The following is a 24,750-nucleotide window of genomic DNA, read 5'->3' as shown; positions in this document are numbered from 1 at the left end:
AGCATGGGTGGAGTACAGACGGGGATCCCTTCCGCCCTCTCTGGTCCCTGATACTCCTCTGAGCCCTGCTCCTCAGCATGGAGGGACCTGAGGATGGGTCCCATCAAATCCAGGCAACTTGACCAAACCCTCACGGTCACCCCAGTCCCTTCTGCAGCTGTTCACACACAGTCCTCTTCTTGTCTGATGCCCCTGCTGTGTGTGCTTTGAAAGGGGTGGGGACCAGGAACATGGGGGCCTGGTTAAGTACAGGAGGGGGCACCAGATGACGACATCTGAGGCAGCCAGTGTTGAGGAGCACTTTGCAATGCAATGGAAAAAGTGTATGCAGGCCCAGTCAGCATGAACAGGAGGTCACTGTTTGATCCCGGTCAAGGGCACATGCCCAGGATGTGGGCTGGATCCCAGTGCAGGACAGGTAGGAGGCAGCCGATCAATTCTCTCTCATCCTTGATGTTTCTGTATCTCTCTCCCTCTCCCTTCCTCTCTGAAATCAATAAGAATATATATTTTTTAAAAGAGTAATATGCAAAATTCTGCCTATAAGGGCTGAAAAGGCTCATCTCTTTGTCTAGAACAGCCGTGGGCAAACTACAGCCCGTGGGCCGGATCCGACCATTTGAAATGAATAAAACTAAAAAAAAAAAAAAAAAGACCGTACCCTTTTACGTAATGATGTTTCCTTTGAATTTATATTAGTTCACACAAACACTCCATCCATGCTTTTGTTCCGGCCCTCAGGTCCAGTTTAAGAACCCATTGTGGCCCTCGAGTCAAAAAGTTTGCCCACCTCTGGTCTAGAAGATGGTGATATCAGGTTGCTTGTTGCAATCTGTTCTGCATATTATACATGTTTAATGTTTTATAGACGTCTTAACAAATAGACTAAAAGTGTCAGATACTGCACAAGTATCTGTCATCTCCTGAGGACCTCCTGGGTGCGCGCCCCACCCCACCCCCACCCCCACCCCCACACTGGGGAGTGGAGTTGACAGGTGACCTGACAGGCCGCTCTCAGGGAGCGACAGGTAGGCTGGGGCCTCCCCTCACGGGGGGCCTCCCTTCTGCGCTCTTGCAGATGAGGGGCTATGGGACATCCTCATCAAAGACATCCCCAAGGAGGTGACCTCCTACACGTTCAGCATGGACATCCTGAAGCCAGGCGTGAGCTACGACTTCCGGGTCATTGCAGTCAACGACTACGGCTTCGGCACCCCCAGCAGCCCCTCCCAGTCGGTGCCAGGTACCAACCAGCCTGTGGGTGAGGGGTGCAGGGGCTGGGCAGTGGGGAAGGAGGGGAGGCAGCAGAGCCCTGGGAGCGCGGGGATGGGGCCCAAAATGCCCTGTCCCCACAGTGTCCCGAAGCAGTGAGCCCTGGGCCAGGGCCCAAGTCAGGGTTCAGCTTCGGAAGAAACTGGGGACGGACAATGGCTCCTGTGGGTTCCTTTTCAAGGACTTCGAAGCCCTGGGCAGGGGGCCCAGCCGGCTTGTGGACGAATCAGTGGGCCCAACGTGGGAGCTTCCTGAGCTCATCAGCCAGGAGATTCAAGGGCACCAGGCCATAAACTGTGTGTCTCCATAGAAACGGAGCCCCAAACAGACAGTCAGCAGCCCACAGAGTACACACAGACAGGCCTGGACCACCTGATGGAGCAGGGCCCCGGTGGGGTGGCCTGCCATCATCCCTTCTCTCCCCGTTCTTCCCGTCCGGCGTGTCTCAGCTCACAAGGGCCTCTACGACCAAAACCCATGACCCCAAAGCTAAGCACTGACCACTTAATACCAAGGCCGCTTCCCCCAGGGCAGACATGTCACTCAGAGTTTCTACTCACCGGGGGAGTTTCCAACCCCCGCTGCCTCCCTCCTCCCACCTACTCCCACCCTTGCCATATTGACAGCACCGATCGTGGGAAATAAATAAATGCTTGAGGGCTGAAATAGGAGCCAGCCCCGCCTCGGGCAGCAGCGTGGATTAGACGGGCCGGGTACAGAAAGCAAGTACTGGGGGCTTCAAAGAAGGGGAGCCCTCCCTGGAGAGGCATTTGAAAGATCCACCCATGTCCTCTCCCAACCACCCTGCTTTCTGCTACCAGAAAAAGATTCCGTCCCAACTGACCCTGGGGACAGACCCTCCCAGGCCCAGCACAGGCCAGACAAGCACCTTTCCAACGCACGGTTGGCCCTGCCTGTCCCGGTAGGCCATGGGTGGCAATGGAAAAGCAAAAGGAGCCCGGCCGGCATGGCTCAGGGGTTGAGCTTCGACCTATGAACCAGGAGGTCATGGTTTGATTCCCGGTTGAGGCACATGCCTGGGTTGCAGGCTCGATCCCCAGTGTGAGGCGTGCAGGAGGCAGCCGATCAATGATTCTCTCTCATCATTGATGTTTCTATCTCTCTCTCCCTCTCCCTTCCTCTCTGAAATCAATAAAAAAAATATTTTTATATAAAAAAAGAAAAATAGCAAACACACCATCCCTCCTCCACTGCAGCCCGTGTCTCCAGCAGACATCACTAATCAATCCCGGCACTGTTTCCTCGTGAGTCCAGAAGCAACCTCAGCACTCGTCTCAAAACAGCCTCCAGGGACCCAGCTGATCAGAGCTGGCACTTGAGATGATTGCCCCTCCCAGCCTTGTAGGCTTGACCTCCTTCAGAGGGCACAGGCCCCCCCACCCATAGACTGAGAGCAGGACGTAGGGACCCCACTACAGGGGAGGTTTGGAGGCAAGAGGGGCCGAGCACCCTGGCCCTGATGCCCCACCCGTGTTCCAGCCCAGAAAACCAACCCGTTCTACGAGGAGTGGTGGTTCCTGGTGGTCGTCGCCCTGGTCGGCCTCATCTTCATCCTGCTCCTGGTCTTCGTGCTCATCATCCGGGGCCAGAGCAAGAAGTACGCCAAGAAGACGGACTCAGGTGAGCCAGCACCCAGCCTGCCGGCGGGGCTGGGCCTTCCCGTGTCCGCCTCCCTTTCGCAGCGGTGGGTGGAGGTCTCTCCCGGAAGTGCATCTGCTCCCACAGGTGGGGCAGCCTGGGCTTCCCACCCAGTCTCCATCTCCTAGTCTGGTTTCAGCTCTAGCAAGAGACGGAGGGGGCAGCCGGCCAGGTGGGGAGAAGGGAGGCGGGGGCGGGGACGCTGCCCAGCGTGAAGGGATGGTGTGACCGAGCCATGCCAACCTGCCCCCCAGGGAACAGTGGCAAGGCTGGTGCCCTGGGCCATGGGGAGATGATGAGCTTGGATGAGAGCAGTTTCCCTGCCCTGGAACTCAACAACCGGCGCCTCTCCGTCAAGAACTCCTTCTGCCGGAAGAACGGCCTGTACACCAGGTAGCGGCCCTCTGCGTGGGGGACGGGAGGACGGGGGTGGAGGGCCAGCAGTGCCCGGCTGGGGAGGGCCACAGAGCAGGCAGTGCCCACTCGGCCTCACCCTGTCCCAGAAACGGCTTCCACCCCGGTGAGTGGAACGGTCAGCACAGGCAGGGCCCAGGGCCCACAGCCCGGACGAGGGCACACTGGTGACAAAGGAGGTGGGGACAAGGGTTTCCGCCAATCACAGCAGAAGGCCAATAACTGCCATCTGCAGCCAGCCGTTCCTGGCACAGCCCGAAGCCAGGTACCCACTTGCCCCCAAGGGGAGACGGGCCCGGCCAAGGCTGGGCAGACCCACCTGAGTGAGAGGCCCCAGGAGCTCCCCATGATCGTGGACGCCCCACCTGCCCCCTCCCAGGAAAGGAAAGACACCCCGAGTGTAGCTACGTCTCCCCTGGTCCTCCCGATGCCACTGTCATTGCAGAACACTTTCTCCCACCCCCGCCCCCCTAGTCCGCACTCTCAGCATCGCCCCCCAAGGGCAGCATCTAAGTAGCACGCCAGCTCTCTCACCCACGTCCCTCCAACCCCAGGCCCTCCTACCGACTCCTGCGGCCGCGGGGCTGCCCGTGGCCAAGGGCAGGGGCAGCTCACAAAACGTCTCTGTCTGGTCCCGGAGGGAAGAGGCGATGTGTGTGTTCCTCAGGGGGGTGGGGGGGGGGGTGACGGTGGCGGGGGGTGGTCGGGGTGCTGGCCAACGAGGCCCACTCTCACCCTCTGAGAAAGCCAGCTTTCCAAAGAAAGGGACGTTTGAGGCCTTGGTGGCAGGCCCAGCATGGCCACCACCGTCTCGCCAGGCCGGCTCCAGGGCCCTGCCGCACGGAACAAGGGGCATTTCACTGCCGGCCTGGCCTGGCCTGCCCTGCCTCTCGCACCCACAGTGCACACACACCGCAGCCCTGACTGCCCCTGCACCGCTGGGCCTGCACAGAATTCCCATCTGCACCGAAGGAGCCCTAGGCTCCAGCCCGACCCAGCCCTGGGGACATGCCAGCCCCCACTCACCTGCAAGTCACGAGGGCAGCTTAGCGCGGCACCCCGTCTTCTCCCTCCTCCGTGCCGTGTGCCTGCCTGTCTTGCCTACATGAGGCCTCGGCTAGTGCTGTTCCTGCTTTATTTTTAATATAAAGACGCGCTCTGTCGATCGGAACAAAATCAGCGCAGAGACGGCACCAGAGGTCGGAGGGGCAGGGGGTTGCCTATGACATGTTCCCGGGTCGCGGGACTGTTCTCAGAGCAGCGTTTCTGCAGCGTGCAGCATCCGGCCCCTGTGCGGACAGCTGGGGCTCAGAGCCACAGTGCCAGAGCAGGCTGGGCAGAGGATGGGGTGTCAGGCCCTGGGCAGTACCCCCTCGCACCCGTCCTGAGGGCAGAGTGGTGGAGGACCCCAGGCCCGCCCACTCCTCACCCTCAGCCCACGTGGCCCAGGAGCCCGCAGCCCCGGCCTCCAGCCCGCAGGCATCCGTGGCAGGAGGCGTGCCAGGCGTGTGTCCTCTGGTGACTCGCAGCCAGGCCTCTCCCTCACCCGGAAATGCACGACTCTCCCCAGGGCTGAGTCCTCAAAGGTGGGGCCGTATGTAGCCGTAGCCGGGAGCCACAGCAATCTCTGAGCCGATCTGAGGGAGGGAGGCGGTGCTTTCCTGGCTCTCTGACCCCAGTGCTGACTCTGAAGCTCACCTGTGCGTTAATGATGGCGAACCTTTTGAGCTTGGCGTGTCAGCATTTTGAAAAACCCTAACTTAACTCTGGCGCCGTGTCACATATAGAAATTTTTGGATATTTGCAACCATAGTAAAACAAAGACTTATATTTTTGATGTTTATTTTATATATTTAAATGCCATTTAACAAAGAAAAATCAACCAAAAAATGAGTTCGCGTGTCACCTCTGACACGCGTGTCATAGGTTCGCCATTACTGGTTTAGGAAGTACGTGGAGAGTTTGTTACAGTGCAGGTCTCAGACCTCCCCTGAGCGTCCGATTCGGGAGGTCTCGGGGGGCCTCGGGGCTGTGTCACATTCACTGCCAGGTGATGCTGAAGCCTGCGGTCCTAGAAGCACAGGTGGAGGATCAAGGTGCACCCCACCGCCACCCCCCCACCCCCACCCCACCCCCCACACACACATGTACTTCCCTGGAGCTCATTCAAGAGCTCAGCCCAGCACCCTCAGCACCTGGGCCTCCCCTACCCCAGGCGGGGCCCCCAGCCCAAGTGCCACCTTCCAGGGCACAGGCCTGCAAAGAGCAGCACAGGAGCACGAGGGATCTGAGGGCCTTCCTGCCTCCAGGCCTCTCAGGGCCTCCCCGGACCGGGGACCAGAGGAGGCTGCTCTGAGTGAGGCCACCTCTCAGCCCCCTCCCCTCCCTTCTCTCTAGGTCTCCGCCCCGGCCTAGCCCTGGCAGCCTGCACTACTCCGATGAGGACGTCACCAAGTACAACGACCTCATCCAGGCAGAGAGCAGCAGCCTGACGGAGAAGCCCTCGGAAGTCTCCGACTCTCAGGTGAGGGGTGCTGCGGGGGGGGCGGGGGGGGGCAGGGGGGGGAGCAGGCCCTCCGGAGAGCTGGCCTGCATGGCGACCCGTGCGGGCCCAGCTCCTCCCCTTCGTGGGCCATAGCGACTCAGGGGCCCCAGCAAGCGATGTGGAAGTCGGATACAGGCCAGCTGCCCCCTCCCAGGCTCTGCTCAGAGTTTGCATCCAGGGCTCATGGGGTCCCTGGAACCGTGATCCTGTGAGACACCCCGAGACTGTGGTCCTCACACACTCAGGAGGCACCATATGCTCAGTCACTCAGTGGCTCCCGCCTGTCAAGGCCCGTGAAGGCGAGGAGAGGGAGGTTGACACAGCAGCCTGTCTTGCCAGAGCCCGAAGAACCGATTCACTGAGCTAGTCGGGGTCAGAGTGCACCCCAGAAATGGAAGGCTGGGTGCCCTGGAGCCCCACGGCTGGGAGGCAGCAGGGACTGGGACGGCATCAAAGCTTTGGAGGTTCAGACCTGAGTTTGGATCCTGGCTCTGCTGCCGGTGAGCTGGGGCGTCCTGGGTGCGGTAGGGAAGCTCTCTGAGCCTCAGTGCCTCCATCTGTAGAATGGGCAGGATAGCAGCAGGCTCGGGGGGGCTGTGGGGAGCATTCGCTGAGATTAGGCAGAGAGAAGCTTAGCACAGGGCCTGGCATGCGGCAGCCGTTCATTAAGTGTCAGCTCACATATTAAGGAGGGGACGGTGCCTCTGGGAGACAGAGCCTCAGAGCGGCTGCTGTTAGGTGGGCCACGCGGGGACACTCTGTCCCAGGCTGAGGGGAGAGGGGGCTGAGTGCGTTCCGATGAGGTGATGTCACAGCCTCCCACCCCAGCCCTCTCGTGCCCTTGGCCATGCCGGTGGCTGCCCGGGAAGGACCGAGAAAGGCTACTGTGTCCCACGCCCTGGACCTTTCTGCCCGGTCCTGGGAGAGGACGAGAAGGAAGAGATGCCAGCAGGGAGCAGGGCTGTGGGCCGTGTGGGAGGTGCCAGCCAGCCTGGATCAGGCTGTGGGCCTCGTGGACCAGGGCCCCTCGCCCACGGCTGCCTTGTTCGGCTCCAGGGTTTCCAATGGGCTCGGCGGAGCCAGGGAGGCGGGAGCTCACGCCCCCGCTCAGTGGCAGGGACAGAGACCCCAGCTCAGCCTGGCGCCCAGGGACTCATGTGACTCAGACCCTGGCATCCTGTTCTGAGAATTTAACCCCTTGCAGCCATGTGCATATGGGCACTCACAAGGCCATGCTTCCCTGAAGCGTGGTTTTTCTCTTTTCCACCCCCAAACACGGTGATGAGCAGTTGGGTTCTAGGCACTCAAGGTAAAGTTCAAAAACATAAGGAGTTCAGCTCCGACCTGTCCAAGGGCTGTCCCAGGGATGTGTTAAGCGAGAGTCGGGCCCAGGCAGTGCCAGGCGGGACCATTTGGGTCTGCTTGCTCTGGAATGGTCCCTCAGCTTCAGCCTGGCTCCTGTGCCTCCGGGTCAGATGGGAATTTGCCATGACAGCTAAGGAGGACGGATGTCAGTGTCTGTCTGGGGTGGTGAGGGTGACGGGTGCAGGACTCATTCTTGAGCCTGTACCCTGAGACCATGGAGGTGATGGGGGCGCAGCCCTGGCTTCCGGGAGCTCCCTGAGGGCTGGCGGGGACAGAAGAGACAGGCGCCAGCCTCCCTCTGAGGTCCTGTCACCAGCATAAGGAAATCCTGTGACTGGTCTCTCGCCCCCGCGAGGACCAGCCCGACTGCAGACAGTGTGTGGATTGTGGGGCGTCCCCTGTTGCGACTTTCAATCTGGGGCTCATGGTGGGTACACCACTGTGTGAATCCTGCTGGGATGGTTCCTCAAGGGCATGGCCCTCAGCGTCAGGGACAGCGGGCGCCCCTCCGTGGGCTGCTCTGGAGGCCCTGTCCTTTGAAGCCCGCTCCCCCAGGTCCTCTGAGGGTGAGCCGTGCATGTGCCGCCTGGTTTATGTTCTAAGTCAGACCACCCAACACTCCCTGTCCGGCACGGGTGGAAATTAGCCAGCCGGATCCCTGTGATACGGTCGGCCATAAACAAAATGTCCCGGTTTCTTATAAACAGACACACATGATAGGATGTGAGAAAGGCCGTAACAGGCTGTGGTGAAGGCTAGGGGGCTGGCTGTCCCCAGTGGGCACGGGGTGGGGGTGGGGGTGGGGGCTGGGCCTCCAGGACTGGGGGAAAAGGGTTCCAGGCCTGGGGGTGGGGGTGGGGGACCAAGGCTGAGGCTTAAAGGGCCTGTGGCTTGTTTGATGGAACTTCTAAAAACCAAGTGTGGCTTCATTCCAACTTGGTTTTCAAAGTAAGAGCCCAAGCTTGGAATAAAAGTTTCCTGGTTAGCACACAAGCAGAGCTCCGTGGAAAGGAAGTTCCAAGCCGGGCACCCGCTCCTGATCGCTGCTCCGTTCTCTGTGTGATCCTGGCGCCCGGCTAAGCTCATTACGATGGAATTAAGCCAATGTGGAGAAGTACAGAAACGTACAGGACTAATCAGATTTTATGCCGTTTTTATTGAGCACCCCATCAAAATAGTGAACGTTTATGGAGTCCACTCCAGGAGTGACGCCAAGGATTATTCCAGAATGGCACCACCTAACCCTCTAGAACAGCGGCCGCCAACCGGTGGTCCGCGGACCACTGGCGGTCCGTGAGGTCCGAAAGGTTGGCGACCGCTGCTCTAGGAAGCCTGGTGGGTTTATCGCTATTTTCAGGTAAAGACAAGGAGAAGAGTGGGTGGGGGAGCCCCCTAAAGGAAGCCAGACTCTGCCTCTAGGCCTCCTGCACACCTACTGTGCGCCACCACGCACAGGTTGGGCTCCCTGTGGCAGCTGGGAGGGGTAAGCGCTGTGTTTGTCCTCCGTGGAGCCCGTTCATTCCGTCCTTGGTGCATTTGTTCAGCAGATATTTGTTCTGCACCCGCTAAACAGTACCAGGCACCGTGGACAGGTGGCAGCTCCAGTAATGAGCAAGACAGGCTCTTATGAATGTTGTATTGTGAACTATGAGGGAAGACCCCACATGTGTAAATAGTCACGTTTTCATGTCTCATTAAAGTATGGTCACCCCAGTAACTAACTTCGGGAGGGAAGTGGTGAGCCAAGGGCTTCCTGTTTCCTGCGGCGCAGAGAAAGCACTGTGAGAAATCCTGGGGGAAGATCGGGTTCTCCTGGAAGCCCCCGGAGGGCTGCCTGGAGGAGGTGGCATTTTGGCCGGAAGTGTGACAGGACTGGCTCATGCAGAGAAGGGAGGAGTGTGGGCTCGTGTCTGGCTGCCGTGGTGGTGAATGAAGCCACACTTCATTTTCAGAAGTTCCATCTGAGTTCTGCCACCGCCCTCCCTCTGCTGAGTATGCTCCACCCTTTCTCGGTGCTCGCTTTTGTCCATCAGATTGGACCATGAGTCTCATAGGTTCCGCGAGGCCCGTCTCCCGCTTTCTCCTTAGCCGGGAGGAGCCCAGATTGTGCCAAACTGTAAACACGCTGCAGGCAGGACCAAGGGAGACTGGGGAGGAGGAGATGGCACTTGTTGGGCACCTGCTGTGCCGAGCCCTACGCTTTCTATATTCTCATTCAACATCTTGCCGCCCTGCTGTGCAGATGGGAAGATCCCCACGTAACAGTTGGGGAAACTGAGGCTCTGAAGTCAAGCAGCATGCCTTTGGTCACAGAGCTCAGAAACGCAGCCGGTGGAGATTTAAGTCTAGGTCCGGCTGGCTCTGAGGCCGGGTCCCCTGCAGCCTGGCCTCCCCGCCCAGCTGCCCGGCATAGAGGGGAGATTGACCCTGACCCCACCCCACACCCCACACTCCCCTGGCCACAGGGCGGCCTCTGACAGCTGAGGGCGGGCACACACTGGCTATCCCCTGATCTGTAAGGACACAGGTAGCCTGCGTGATGTTGTGTCTGAGATGAACGTTTCCGAGGACGTTTGTGGGAGATTCCCAGCTATTTTAGTACCAGGGGCCCCGAACCCTGACAAAATTGTGCCTCCAGAGGGCGAGCAGAGAGGGAGACCCTGAGCATGTCCCCCCACCCTGCCCCACCGCTGAGCCCCAGGCTACAGCCTGTGCAGGAGGGGCTGGCTCCAGGGTAAAGGCATCGGAGGGGACAGACTCACGCCAGCTTCAGGCTGGACTGGGTGCAGGCAGCGCCTGAGACCACAGCCCTGGGAGCAGTCCCTAAAGGGGCTGCACGGGGTGACCTCCTGTCATCTGGGCAAGACGTTCCCACATGACATGGTGAGACCCAGCAGGACGATGGCACCCTGTCTGGCACCAGGGTCTCCATATGCCCGCAAGCCTGTATGGAACCCTCCCACCTCCTGCCGAGTTGGTGCCGAATTCCCGCCTCTAGAAACGAGCAGAAAAACGAAAGGCTTTCCTTCCTTTGCTCCCTCTCTTTTGTTCCTGTCTTTTCTTGGGGTCCTTCCTCCTGCTGGCCCACTCCTGGCTCGCATCACCAGGGCTGGAGTCTGAGTTTCCCCCTACCCCCCGCCCCCCCTCAGGCCCTGGTAATTGCTGATTGAGTAGCTTTGAGTTGCTGTTAAGAGGCCCAGAGCTGAGACAGTTGCCTGATTGCCTGGCCGCCTGGCGGGGCTGCCCATGAAAGACCCCCTTTGTGCTGGGCCGTCACTGGGAAGCTGCATTCAATTACCGAGGGCCGCGCTCGAGAGTTGAAAGCCCGAATGGGAGCCCCTGGTCCCCCCTCGCTTTCTTCTCTTCTCACCCCACCCCCACCCAGAAAAGAAACAGATGTTCCCGGAGAAGGAGGCCGAGAGCAGGCGCTGATGCAAGAACCCCTTCCTTTGGCCTGGGAGAGCTGGGGGGAGGCGGCAGGCGGGAAGCTAACCCCCAGCCCATTTGGCTCCCAGCTCTTCCTTCTCTCCCTTTCCCCTCCCCCATCAGGAATGCTGCCCCACAGAGTGTCTGGCACACAGTAGGTGCTCAACAGATGGTAGCAGGCACCAGGGAGGTGATCGGATGAATGAGCTCTGGGATCTGAGCCCCGCAACGGGCCAGGCTGAGAGACCAGTTCCCCAGCCTCCCAGACAGGCCTCCCCCTTCGACAAGGGGTGGGGTGTGGGGGAGGGGAGAGGGTGGGAGCTGCCCCAGCAGAGTCAGCCTCCCCCACCCCCTGGCCTCTTCTGATCCCTCCTGGTGGGGCTTCCAGGCCCCTCCCACCCAGACCCACCCTCGCTCTCTCCCTAACAATACCTTTCACAGCCTTCTCGCTGATGGAGCTCATTTCACCCTCCGGCCTGCAGGGACCCACCCATCTTCCAGACAGGGATCTGAGGCCCAGAGAAGCTCCCACAGTCACCGCCTACCCCAGACACCATCCCCTCTGGGATGGGCCCGAAGTGGTCTGGCGATTCCTCCCCAAGACTGAGGCCCAGGGCCGGCCACAGTTCTCAAACCTCTAGCAACTATCCCAGCCAGTCAGTGGGTGCCCTGCTAGACAGACTGTGGCTCTCCCTTCAGCCCCCCACCCCTCACCAACCCTCGCTGCCCCTGGACCAGAGGGACCCCCAGCCTCCTGCCTCCTGGCCTCACTACTGCCTGCCCAGACCTCTCTGCTTCCGGGCCAACCTCGCCACAGCCCAGCATCAGGTGCCCCCCCCACCCCTCCCACTCTTGGCATATGGAGCCCTGTCTGTGCGGCCCCTTTGTTCCCTCCTGGCCCGGCAGCTGGGCAGGAGGCAGAGAAAGGGGCTCGTATTGTGCTGCACCTCGTCCCGCGGAGACCAGCGAGGGACTTCCCATTGTCTTGGTCTTGGGGTTTCCTGCTGGGAAGAGGGGTGAGGAGGGTGAGGGTGCGGAGGAGGAGAGGGGCCAGGGGACACAAATTAGCAGACTGACTAGGGAGCATTTATCTCCCGGGAGGGACAGGGCTCTCTTTCCCCCTCTTGTGACCTCTGGGCATGTGTGGGCTTCGGAAAAATCGGGCAGCTCTGAGTTCCAGCCCAGCTCTTCCATTTCCTTGGGAGAAAGGCAGAGGTGTGACAGTTCACTGACTGCAGGCAGAGGTGTGACAGTTCACTGGCTGCAGGCAGAGGTGTGACAATTCACTGGCTGCAGGCAGAGGTGTGACAATTCACTGGCTGCAGGCAGAGGTGTGACAATTCACTGGCTGCAGGCAGAGGTGTGACAATTCACTGGCTGCAGGCAGAGGTGTGACAGTTCACTGGCTGCAGGCAGAGGTGTGACAGTTCACTGGCTGCAGGCAGAGGTGTGACAGTTCACTGGCTGCAGGCAGAGGTGTGACAGTTCACTGGCTGCAGGCAGAGGTGTGACAGTTCACTGGCTGCAGGCAGAGGTGTGACAATTCACTGGCTGCAGGCAGAGGTGTGACAATTCACTGGCTGCAGGCAGAGGTGTGACAATTCAACAGGGAACTCAGGTCGGTTTCCCGTAGATGGTGTCACGATGGTTCTGTGCACTGTAGATACTGCTCTTGAGGGCCTAGAGGCCATAGGGACTTCCGGTTCCCGAGAGCACGTGCACATTACAGATCCCAGGCTCGGACCGAGTGGGCAAGGCCAGCTCTCCTGGCAGGACGCGCTGATGGCCCCAGGCTCGTTTGCGTTGGGCTCGCTGGGCTCCTGGCTGGAGTGTGTTTTCTTGAGGTTGAGGACATTCACTTGCTGCTCCAAGCGCGCATTTGCTGGGCAGAGACGAGGCAACCTGAGTACAGTCTTCTGAACTGCGTTTTTTGTTTTGTTGTTGTTGTTTTGCAGAGACAGAGGGATGGAGGAGGTGGGGGAGAAACAAAGGAAGGAAGAGAGAGAGAGAGAGAGAGAGAGAGAGAGAGAGAGAGAGAGAGGGAGAGAGAGAGAGAGAGGGAGGAGAGAGGGGCATCCATGTGTTGCCCCACTTAGGGACGCATTCATTGGCTGCTCCTTGTAGGTGTCCCGACCAAGAGATTGAACCCACAGCCTTGGCGTATCGGGACGATGCTCTAACCAGCTGAGCCACCGGGCCAGGGCCCTGCGCTGTGCTCTGTTTGGCGTGTACTGTTCGCTAACATCCGAGAGCCTCTCTTCCAGGGAGTTAGCTGTCAGGGCGACCCATCTGCTGCCTTCTTCTTCTCCAAACACTGCCGGGAGCTTGGGGTGGGGGAGGGCGATGCTATTTTTAGCTGCACAGTTCAGCTCCCGAAGCCGTTTTACTTCGCATCCCAGATTGACTCTTGCCTCGTGATGGTCCCCCGATAGGCAGATGGAGTGCAAGCCAAGGACACCCCGTCCCAGCAGTGTTAAGAGCGAATGTAATGCCTTCTATTGCTTTTCAAAAGCTTCGGGATGGTCCTCGGTGACCATCGGACCGCTTGTGGCTCTTGTTCTCATGCTGGTTGAATGATTGAGTGTGGCTTTCATTCCGGATCCCACGTGGGTGGGCAGTGCCAGGAGACTCTACAGGTCTCCCCTCCTGGCCCTGGCCCTGGCCCCCATCACGCAGTAAGTCAGGGGCTGGACCTAGGCCGCCGCTCAGTTAACCCAGAGTGAACCTCTGCTTTGAAACGTAGGTTTTGTTATCCTTCAGGTCTGGCGAGGCCAACAGGTCGGGAGACAGTGGCCTCTGAAAGACAGTTTGCGCCTCACAGATCCCAAGAAGAAGGCACACTCGGTGCCATCAAGGCCCCCTGGGGAAGCCCCGGGGCCGCCAGCAGGCAGGGGAGCAGGAAGAAGACGTGGGCAGGAGCCTTGACGGTGGTGCCCATGGGAAAGTCAAAGCCGGGGAAGCAGGCTTAGGGGAGGCCAGTGAATTCAGGGGCTCTGGGGGGTAGGGGCTGGCCCTGGTGTGGTTAGGAACAGGGAACAGTGGGTGAGCGTGTGGGAGCCCATTCGATGGGCTGTGGGCTCTGAAATCAGCTCATCGTCTGAGGATGGACCCGCCCTGGGAGGGGCAGTCCCTCCAGGGGCAGCAGGGCCCCAGGTGTCAAAGCATGAGAAATACCACAAATAAAAAGGCAGGGTTCATTCACCCTCAGAAACACTCCGCACAGGGAAGGAAGCCAGACACAAAAGGCACACATTGAGCCCTGGCCTGTTTGGCTCAGTGGGTAGAGCGTCGCCCTGCTGACCGAAGGGTCCCGGGTTCAGTTCCTATCAAGGGCCTGTCACTCAGGTTCCTCCAAGGCCCAGGCCCTGGTCGGGGCACATGCAGGAGTCAACCAATCAGTGTGTTTCTCGCACATCGATATTTCTCTCTGTCTCTCCCTCTCTCTTCCTCTCTCCCTAAAAATCAATGGAGAAATATCCTTGGGTGAGGATTCACACAAAAAATACAAAATCCGCAGGCTCTGTGCCAGGACCTGCTCCGAAGGACGCACAAGGCAGGCCAAAGGGGGCACCATACCCTCGGGGCCGTGCGGGGAGCTGAAGGGCCCTGGTCCCAGGGCTGGAAGAGGCGGGGCAGACATTCAGACCAGAGCCCTCCGCGCCTCCCAGCGCTGAGCACCCCGCCTGTCCCCACCGCGCCCGACACCCGATCTCTGTCCCCCCAGGGAAGCGACAGCGAGTACGAGGTCGACCAGAACCACCAGAAGGCCCACTCCTTCGTCAACCACTACATCAGCGACCCCACCTACTACAACTCCTGGCGGCGGCAGCAGAAGGGCATCTCGCGGGCCCAGGCCTACAGCTACACGGAGAGCGACTCGGGGGAGCCGGACCACGCCGCCGCGGCCAACAGCGGCATCCAGCAGGGCAGCCTCTTCCGGCCCAAGGCCAGTCGGACCCCCACGCCCCAGAACCCCCCGAACCCCCCGAGCCAGCAGAGCACCCTCTACCGCCCCCCCAGCAGCCTGGCCCCCGGCTCCCGGGCTCCTATAGCAGGATTTTCATCGTTCGTTTGACGTCCGAAGAGGAACAAGAAAGATGGCACCGGACTCCCCTCCACCGTCCCCGCACCGCCTGCCAGAAAACAAAACACCAGGAAACCGAGTCAACTGTTCAACCTCCTGAGTTTATTTTTCCGGAGATTCCAGGGCCAGCAGAGCCGGAGGGGGAAGGAGGGAGGAGAAAACCGGGAGCCCCCGTGTGGCCAGCGGTCGGTCAGCTTCGTGACTGCGGGTGGGCGCAGAGCGCGGGAGCCGCCGGGGTGCACAGGACTGGGTTGGGCCCTGGAGAGAGGAGGAGAAGAGGCACAGGGCCAGAGGGCTGCAAGGCAGGCCTGGCTGAGGGGAGAAGCTTCTGGAAGCCTGAGCGGCTGCCCCCCTTCCAACATGTGCTGGAGCGCTGGGCCCGCGGCTGGCTGGTGCTATGCAAGGATGGGTGTCACTGGGCACAGCTCTCCTCTCTCTTCACCCAACCACTGCCATGTGTGTCCCTGTTACTAGTGGGCATTGGTGGTCCCTGCCACTCCCTGCTGCCCCCTGTCCTGCTCCTCATCCTCACGGCCCCCTCCTCACCCTCACGGCCCCCTCCTCACCCTCACGGCCCCCTCCTCACCCTCACGGCCCCCTCCTCACCCTCAATGCCCCCTCCTCACCCTCACTGCCCTCTTCCCTTACTCAGCTTCCCCATCAAACATTTGAAAGGTGAGAATTTGCCTCCCTAGCTCCTTGCTCCTAACATGCTTTTTTCTTGCAAATCTCGGAGAGGGTTCCTCAGGGCACAGGAGAGCCCCTCACCTCCCCCTCCCCCGCCCAGCCACCCCTTTACTTGAATTCACTTTCCTGAGCACAGGGGAGCGGAGAGGGACTCGGGGACAGAGTAGGGGCGCGGGCCGGGCATCACCGGGGTAAGCGGGCGAAATGCAGGGAGTCGGGAATGTAAGACAGCCGCTTTGACTTCACTCTTTCTTCCAATTCAGGTACCATCTACCCACCCCTTCCCCACCTCCCGCCTCCACCCCAACCCTAGAGGAAGAGGGCAAAGGAAACCACTTGGATGAAGAAATTCTGCCTGCCAGGGGCTGGGGAGCGAGGTTGGGGTGAGGGAAGCCATGCAGACAGCTCTCTCCCTAGACAGACACCTTCCTCCTGTCACACATGCATGTGCACGCGCGCGCACACACACATGCCCCAGCCACCAGCAAGGAGCTGAGCCCAGGGAGCCTCTCCAAGAGAAACCCCTTGGTTCTTCTAGCCAAACCAGAGGCTCCCTCTCAGATCTGCGCTCCTATCGCTCAGCCCATAGCTCTCCACGTTTGTCTAAAACACCCACCTCCTGAGCACAGGGATGGCCTCGAGGCTCAGCTCCTCCGCGCCAGGGCCTGGAGCCAGGAGGGGCCCGTCCATCCGAACTGGGTGCAGTTCCTGAGCAGCAGAGCCAGGCCGGCCGGGAGGGCAGGTCAGATGGGACCAGGGGACGGGAATAGCTGACGGAGGCAGAGCTTCTGCACACACACAACCTGCCCGAGAAATGTTCTTTAAAAGCCGCTCCGGTGGCCTGGAGTTCCATCAGCTCCGGACTTCCGGATGAGGGGGCCAGGGGGAGCCTATCTAAGTCCTGGGGGCCCCTGGCACCCCACAGTTGGGGCAAGGAGACTGCCGGGCCAGCGCGGTCAGTGCAGCAGGGGGCGCCTTCGTGGGTGGGGCTCCCTGGGGTGCTGAGCACAGGCTCTGTCCAGGGGCTGATGGTGACCTACTGGAGGGGGTGAAGGGAACAGTTAGGGGAGGCCTGAGTGGAGGATTTGGGAAGCAGGCCAAGGGGAGAGAGGGCCTGTATGCCCTGCCCACCGGCCCAAAGCAGGGCCAGGGGCTGGGGAGAGGGCCCACCCAGCCACGGGCTCCTCCCTACTCACTAGGCCCCCCGGGAAATGTGCACAAACACGGAGCAGGTCTGGGAAAGGAAGCACAGCCTTTCCCCCCAAGGAGGACACAGGCCGGAGGTCTGGCTTCCATGCACATCTGGCGTCTCCATAGCAACACATCTGCGGCCGCCCGCCTGTGACCCGCTGCTGCTGCTTTCCTTTCCGCTCCTCTCCTCTTTTTTGTAAAACAGCTGCATCTTCCTCCCTGTCTGCTGTGTGTAACCATTTAAGGAAGTTCCCAGCTTGCGTTAGGGAATCATTCTAGCTCGGCCCACTGAGGGGCTTTGGGGAGCGGAAGCAGGGACGAGTGAGAACATGGTGTGCGCACGTGTGTCTGTGTGTCATGTGTGTGTCTGTGTGTGTGTTGCACGTGAGGCCAGATGTCCCTGGCCTTTCATGAATCACCTGGTGCACTTAGATGTCTGCCCTCCCTCCCCCCCACACGCTCATTCACACCCATGCTGACACGTGCGGGGGCTCACACACATGCACGCACAGGCATGCACAGAACACACACCGCCTGTGTGTTAGCAAGGAGGTCTTGCAAGAGCCTCTTAAGTTGTCTCCGCTGTGAGGCACAGGCAGCCTGAGTCACCCCCACTCGGGACCCGTCGTCTGCGAGGACAGGACACTGTGCAGAGCCAGGCATGTCAAACTCAAAGCCGGCGGGCCTCGGGCCTTGACCGCGAATTTGACACGCTTGGTGCAGACCAGGGCCCCTAGGTGACCCCATGAAGGCAGGCTGGGCCCAGGGTGAAAGCCCACCCTTCTTCTCTCACCCCCGCCCCCGGCCCATCAGAAATGTGGCCTCCACCACCCTGGCCAAACCTGGGACTCTAGGCTCCTGAGCAGACATCTCTTTGCCCTTGTTTACATATCTGCTGGGGCAGAGGAGGCTCCCACCCCCGCCCCCCGCCCCCGTCCCGTCCCGACACCTGGCTGCACTGCCATGGGGAACAGGGAGCCTCCCGGCCTGTGGTTCGCCGGCCGGGGATGCCAGGGCCCTTGTCTGTGTGACTCCACCTGCGGCAGGTTCACACCAGGACACCTGGCACCTGTGTCTCTGCCTGGCCGTCACCCCAGGAAACCCGGTGTGGCACCCAGCAGCCCACACATGGCACACAGAGCCGCCCTGCCCGTCCCCCTGCTGGCATGCCTCCGTGTTCACATCAGCTCTGCACCCCGACTGCCAAGACAAACCAAAAAGCTGCTCCGAGTTCCTCCCGGGCTCCAGGGCGTTTGCAAACGCAGGCTGCCTGTCCTGCCCCCAACACTGCCAGATCCAGAGGGAACGCTGCCCGGAGGCCTTCCGTCTGCCCACACCTCCCTGGGCAGGGCTTTTAAAGGTGCCAGAGCCGCCTCATAGCCCACCCTGGGCAGGGGCCTCCCTCACCTTCCCACCATGCACGTCGAAAGGTGCCCACCCTGGGGGAAGGGCGGGGTGGGGCACCACCTGGGCAGCAGCCGCCGGCTCCCCAGTGCCTCTGTGTGGTCCTGCCCAGTGCAACCCTGACACCACCCTGAGCACAGGTGCCCTCTTGAGACCACCCCCCCCCCCGCCCCCGATTGGTTTCCGTGAGAATAACCAAAAGCATTTCAACGTGTTACCTTTCTTCACACAGACTCCAAAAACCAACACAAATCTTTATTTTTTTTATTTCAAAGATATAATGACAAATTATGGGGAGAGTACTCATTATGGCAGGTGTCTATGTGTAAGAAAAAAATATATATATCTATATGTCATATAGCTTGTTAGGTTTATTTTTTAAAGGAAAGGTAAGGAAGCAATTGATTTGAGATATCTACCATGAGAAGTCCCATGTCCTGTCAAACTTGTCAGTATTTTATAAATAAACTTTTTTTTTTGGAGTTTTGAACGTTCCTTTTTCTCCTCCCTGGAAGGCAAATGGGGACACCTACCCCCCCCCCCATATGATACTCAAGCAATCTGCTCCCCAAACACCCACCTCTGGGCTTTTATGGAAAGAATCAAGAGTCCAACTTACTTCCTTAATTCATACGGGAGTGGGCATCCGTGACTTTAAGTGGAATGTACTATTTTATTTATTTTACACTTTTAGCATAAGGGCCGCTCAGATTATGCCAAATTAGAGGCAGAAAGAAATGGTAATGATGACTAAGAACTGTAAAGGCAATCGCTAGCCCGTGTGTGGCGTTCGCCCTGTGCCAGGCGCTGTTCTAATGACTGCCCACTGAGTCACTCAGAACCCTCGTGGCACCCCCCTCGGAGGGAGGTGGGGGCGGGGAGACCTTACATGGCTTGCCCCGGAGAACTGGGAAAAGCCAGGGTTTGTGCCACAGCAGCCGGCTCTCAGACATCCCTGCTGCCTCTCTGATGCATGAAGGCGACTTCCTTGCCCATCTTCATTGTAATTTCTACAAAGCCAGCTCCCCAGGCCCTCGGGGTCTTGAGGCAGTGAGAACTGTTTGGTGGCTCTAACCTACCTAATCCACCCAGGTTTAGAGTTAAGGCTTGACTCACTGGCTTCATGAGTGCAGTGGTGCTACATTATACCACACTTACCTCCCATACCTTAAGTCAGATGGATCCCAATAAAAGAGAGTGAAGGAAACGTGATTTTAACATGTTAAGCGCCCAGTCACCGGTGACTGACACTATACTTTCCATCTGGAAGACAAAACAGGCTGGGCGCTTAACGTGTTAACAGTACATGTAGTGCCACTTATTTTACACTAGAGGCCCAGTGCACGAAATTCATGCACTGGGGTGGGGGTGGGGGGTGTGTCCCTCAGCCCGGCCTGCGCCCTCTCGCAGTCTGGGAGCCCTTGGGGGATGTCCAACTGATAGCTTCGACCCACTCCCCGGGGGGGGGGGGGGGCAAGGGAGCGGGCCTAAGCCAGCAGTCGGACATCCTTAGTGCTGTTGCGGAGGCAGGAGAGGCTCCCGCCACCTTCGCCAACTGTGAGCCCAGCTTCTGGCACACTGACCTTCTGAGTTGAGCATCTGCCCCCTGGTGGTAAGTGTGCATCATAGCAACCAATCGTTCTGCCATTTGGCTGATTTGCATATTAGCCTTTTATTATATAGGATAGTCTACATTACTGTATAATGCACATTCATAAGGCCTCTGTATAATCAAAACATAGCTAAAGCAGGGAGTTTTAAACATATACATAGGCACACTTTACTTTTACTTAGATTCACAAATGTAGATTAATTCACCAATCTGTTCATGTGGGGCCATAGCATTTTTCTTTTTTCCTGTTTGAGAATGGGCTCAATATGTGGAATTCTTTAGTACCTTTCTTACATAAACCACCTCTCTAAGGCATCAACAGTGAATTCAGTTTCTATCTCTTTAAAGTAAAGCAAAAAAAGTATAGAAATGATGAATGGAAGACTGCAGTTTCCAGTTCTGCGTAGACGGAGCTTGGCAGTGGCTGCTCGGTCCCAACAAGTGAAAAGCTGAACCCACTGAAAACTCAACAACTCTCCTCGGCTCCGCGAGGGAAGTGAGGTCACAGGGCGGACTCCTGCCGTGAGACGGGGGAGACGGGCGGGAACTCGGAGTATCCGCATTTAACGAAGTAGAAAGCACGGCCGATGTCAGAGCAGAGTCCAGCTCTTATTCTCTTGCCCTAAAATCTTACAGTTCCTGTCCATTTCCAACTCAGCACACTCTTGTATTTTTGCAGCTCATTCCTTTCCCAAACCATCCAATGTCGTTTTCAAAGAAGTCCTCATTCTCCTTGTGCTCGCTGATCTTAGCCGCTGACATCAGACTTAATTAAGTTACGTAATTACTAGAGCATGGACGGCGGCATAAACAAGGTTGAGAACAGTGGTAACTGAATCTGTAAACATCCAGCTTGAGTCCCGGGAGCAGATTCTCGGGGGTCTCAGCTTTTGCGGACTGTGGGCATCTTCATTGTTTGCAAACGAACATAGGGCATCGTTTCCTACAGCTAGTTGGTTAAGGCAGGTCAGAGGAGAGACCTCTTCCTGTATCTATTACAGTACACGCAGTGCATTCTGCACTGTATGACCAATTTTCAAGGCAATTAACAGGTTTTCCAGGGTAATTTTGACTGCACATAACATTTACATTGCACATAATTTGGAACCCAATCCTCCACAAGCTCCCAGTGTCACTCAATGGGAAAAGCACTTTGGGTATAAGAGAGCATGGAGTTAGCAGACATGGGTTCCTACAAATCCCAGCTTGAACTTGAACTTGAGTTCATCCTCCGCTACTTCATCTGTGGAATGGGTACAATTTCTGCCTTTTTCAAGATCAGACTCATGGAATGAAGCCAGGGAAATGACCCCTCGGGCACAGGACCTCCAGGCTCTGAACACGCGTCTCAGGTAGATGGGCTGCAGGGTGGTGGGGGGCTGGGCTGGCTGCAGCCCCCCTTGGCTCCACCTGCCTGCAGCAACATGGTCTTGAAGGGTTTGGAACCTGGGTTCCTGGTAGGGTTGCCGGATAAAACCAAATTTTGCATGGAATGTGTTTACCCGAAAACGAACCAAGCAGCCTCTATTTTCATTTGTTAAATCCGTCACCTGGCTCAAATCCCAGCTCTACACCAAGAGGTGGGGGGGTTCATGCAAAACTTTCAGACCTCAGTTTCCTCCTCCAGAAAATGGGCATGAGCAGGGCGATTACGTGTGAACGTCATGTGTAAGCCGTACACACGCTGCATGTGTAAGGGGTTATCGCTATTGTTCGTGGATAAAAGAACACGGCTCATCCAGGAGATTCTGGCTGTGGGCGCGGCTCTGGCTCAATGAGTCCGGACTCCCAGTCCTTACCCCACGGGCTCCGCCTGCCTCTGGAAATGTCTCCAAAGAAAACGTCTGAATCTTAGAAATGTGGGGGCCTCAGAGGGGGTGGTGGGAGTGACTGGCCTTCCAGATCGTGTCAGTCACTCTAGGAGCAACCCTGCTCACATGCACATCACTGCGGAGAGCTTCATACCAGAGGAAGGCAGGACCCAGGGTCAGAAACCCGGGTGCCAGTGCCCCTGGGGCCTGACGCGGCTGGCGGAGGGGCAGGTGACTGGAACCTGCCAACAGAAAAGGCTGGACGGAGACACAGACCCAGGTGGGAGCTGGAGAACCCCCAGGTCCCCACCTAGACCTGCCTCTCCTTCCGTCCTCCAGCCTCCTCCCTGGGCTCCTTGTGGTCCAGGCTCGTCCAGAAGCCAGAGGTCACCGGAACACGGTCCCCACAGGCCGCAGAGCAAGGTGGGGCGTGGACGGGAGGGTCACATGGGCACCAGCGGGCCCACAGTGGCGCTGTCCTATGCCTTCGGGTGTAGTTTTTCCTACCCCTATGGAAAGTTCCTACCCTTCCGACCCCCAGGCAGGCAAAGGGCACGTCTCTGACTCTCTTTTCTCCGTGTGGATAAAGAATGGCATTAGACTCGGGCGTAGGAGAGAATTCCAAATGTCTGACTTTCTGTGGCCTGCAACCCCTGCCGCAGACAGAGCCACGGGGCAGCAGGACAAGGCCGGCCTGTGTCCTGCTGAAGGCCTCTCTGCCGCTGAGGCGATCCCCACACAGGCCCACAAGCAGGACTCTCCCCTCTCCCCCGTGTCACAGATAAGGACACCTGCCAGCGACCGCCAGGTAAGTGCCAGAGCCAGGATTGGCCCCCGGCTTGGCTGGCAGCCTCCCCCAGAGGTCAGACGCTGCTCACCCGAGGAGGGGACCCGGCCTGGGGGGAAGCCTGCGTGCTCTGGGCGGCCAAGCAGGAAACATTGTTTTAGGACAATGATGTCCTCTCGGTTGGGCAAACGTTCTCCCTGAAGGGCCAGGGAGTAAACAATTCAGGCTTCCAGGAAGCAGCCAAAGAAAGACCCAGCAGTGAAAGCGCGAGGCAGTGAAAGCACGTGACTGTCGTACTTAACTAAGACCCTAGGATGAGAGTGTTCTATAACTTTCACCTGCAAGGACATTTCATTCTGGTCTTCTCTGTCCGCGTCGTTTTAAAATGTGAAAATCGTTCTGAGTGCGTGGGCCACCCGAACATGAGCAGAGTTTGAGGACCCCTGGTCTAAAGTGGCTTCCGGTCAAGCTGATACTTGCTGGGACCTCTATGGGGTTCCGGGGGGACCCCCAGATAAGGTAGTCGAGGGTACTGTCGAAGTGTTGTGTCTCCCTGCCCGTCCCTCACCCGCCCCCCCCCCCCAATTCTCATGCACCTGGAACCTCGGAACGGGGCCTTATTTGGAAGTAGGGCCTTTGCGGGTGTAACTAGTTAACGAGCGATCACACTAGATTAGGGTGGGCCCCAGTCCGATGATCTGTCTTTATGAGAAGAGGCGAGGACGCAGAGAGGCACACAGAGCGAACAAGACCGTGTGAAAAGGAAGACAGACTGGCTCCATGCAGCTCCCCGCCAGGGGCTGGCAGGACTGCCGAGCTGCAGGAAGCTGGGGGGACAAGGACCCTCCCCCAGAGCCTCCTGAGGGAACCGGCCCTGCCAACACCGTGAGTGTGGCCTTCCAGCCGCCAGACTGGGAGAGAACGCGTTTGCTGGGCTCAGCCAGCCCGTGCACAGTGATGTGTGCGGCAGCTCTGGGGAAAGAGGGCTCAGTTCTGCTTGGAGCTCCGCTGTGCATCTCTTCTCTCTGGGGGTTCATAGACTGGCAGAGGCTGGCGGGATCCCAGGCCCTGGCCCTCCCGGACCTCGGGCCTCCCGCCCGCTGCTTCCCAGCAGTCTTCGATTCTGTAGAGAAGTGCCAGCCAGCCCTGGATGAAGTTGGCCACCACGGGATGCTTGTTTTCCTGCTCCTCCCCCACCTCCCCCTTCCTAAATGGTTTCCACCTCTCACTAGGAGCCAAACAATCCTTCCCCAAGGTCAGAAAACCCCCACCCACCAGCCACCTGCGAAGTATTCATCGCAGGTGCCGGGGATGGGCCCCCAGACCTCACCCTCTCCGGCTGACACTGGGTAAGCACGGGGTCTGGAGAGTGGCTGGGAGCAGGGGGTGCAGGCAGCCCGCATGTGGGTGGAGGCCAGACCTGCCTGTGTTCTGGGCCTGGCATCGTGCCCGGTCCGTGGGGAGGCCCGACAGGCTTCTCCACGTCCCCCCTCACCTACTAGGGCCCCGCAGCCCAGCGCTGGATGGAGGACACCCACACACCACCCAGGACACCTGTGTGTGTGCACCAAGGCTCATAAATGAACTCACTCGCTCTTCCGAAGGCGGGAGGGGGCACACAGGCCAGAGGAACCTGTGGTGGTGACAGTGCCCGGGACCCACCCAAACGCCGTGTGTCCCAGCCTGGAGAGAGCCCGGCACTCCTCGGGGTGGAGGGACCTGGAACGCCCTCCCTGACTCTTGTCCTGGCCCCTGTGTGTTCCACTGTCTCTTCTGAGAAGATCAAGGCCCCTGGGTGACGGGACAGTGATTGACACCCGGCATCGTTTACGCGAGGCTGTGCTGTGAAGGGATTTGGCCAGTAGCTGGGAAGGTCCAGGAAGGCTCTGGGAGAGTCGGACGGACGGGAATGGCGGGGAGTCAGGGAAGCCACCTCAGAGGGAGTCCCCATGTCATTTCTTGGAAGGAGATCCGTGGGGGCGGTGCAGACTGGGCGGGGAGCAGGGGGGATGCCCCCCCCACCCCCCACCGCCCCCACCCCCCGCCAAGGGCGGATCTGCGCACATCTGTTTGCAGTTTCCAGCTCACCTCCACCCCCGCCTCGCCCTCCCTCTGCAATCAGCTGCCTGTGCTTGTCCGGCCTCCTGCCCCGACCAGCCCTGCACACGCAGGCCGGTGAATCAGAGGTGCCTTCTGTGGGCCCCTGGGTGGGGGCGGGGTTGTTCCAGTCCTGACACCAGGACTACCCTCAGGGGAGTTCCTGGGGTCCTGCCCGGACAGGGCTGGGGGGCACCCTCAGCCCCCCACCCCCACCCCCGGCGACCGCAACGAGGACAGACAGGAGAGAAGCGGGTGAGGGAAGGGAAACCACAGGTGACCAGGTGGCAGCTGACGCTGGACCCCAGAAGAGGAGACGCAGGAAATGGGTCACCGAACCCACGGCTCCCGAAAGGGGCGGCTCTCACTGACGGCCGCACCCGGAACCCAGAACCA

The 24,750-nt window shown here is 59.0% G+C and overlaps 1 protein-coding gene across 1 annotated transcript in view; it reads left to right on the top strand.

The window, feature by feature from the left end:
• Positions 1-18,529, top strand: part of SDK2 (sidekick cell adhesion molecule 2) — a 205,433-nt gene extending 186,904 nt beyond the window's left edge. Inside the window, exons 41-45 of the mRNA XM_081110258.1 lie at positions 1,079-1,243; positions 2,773-2,913; positions 3,186-3,324; positions 5,743-5,869; positions 14,406-18,529. Of these exons, the coding sequence (XP_080966384.1) occupies positions 1,079-1,243; positions 2,773-2,913; positions 3,186-3,324; positions 5,743-5,869; positions 14,406-14,756 (923 nt within the window). The 3' untranslated portion in view covers positions 14,757-18,529. The remainder of the gene's footprint in view (positions 1-1,078; positions 1,244-2,772; positions 2,914-3,185; positions 3,325-5,742; positions 5,870-14,405) is intronic.
• Positions 18,530-24,750: the final 6,221 nt, after the last annotated feature.

Source organism: Myotis nattereri (genome assembly GCF_964212035.1).
Source record: "Myotis nattereri genome assembly, chromosome: 16".
Lineage (NCBI taxonomy): Eukaryota > Metazoa > Chordata > Mammalia > Chiroptera > Vespertilionidae > Myotis > Myotis nattereri.
The sequence above is the reverse complement of the archived record's forward strand: the minus strand, read 5'-3'. Positions and strand labels throughout refer to the sequence as shown.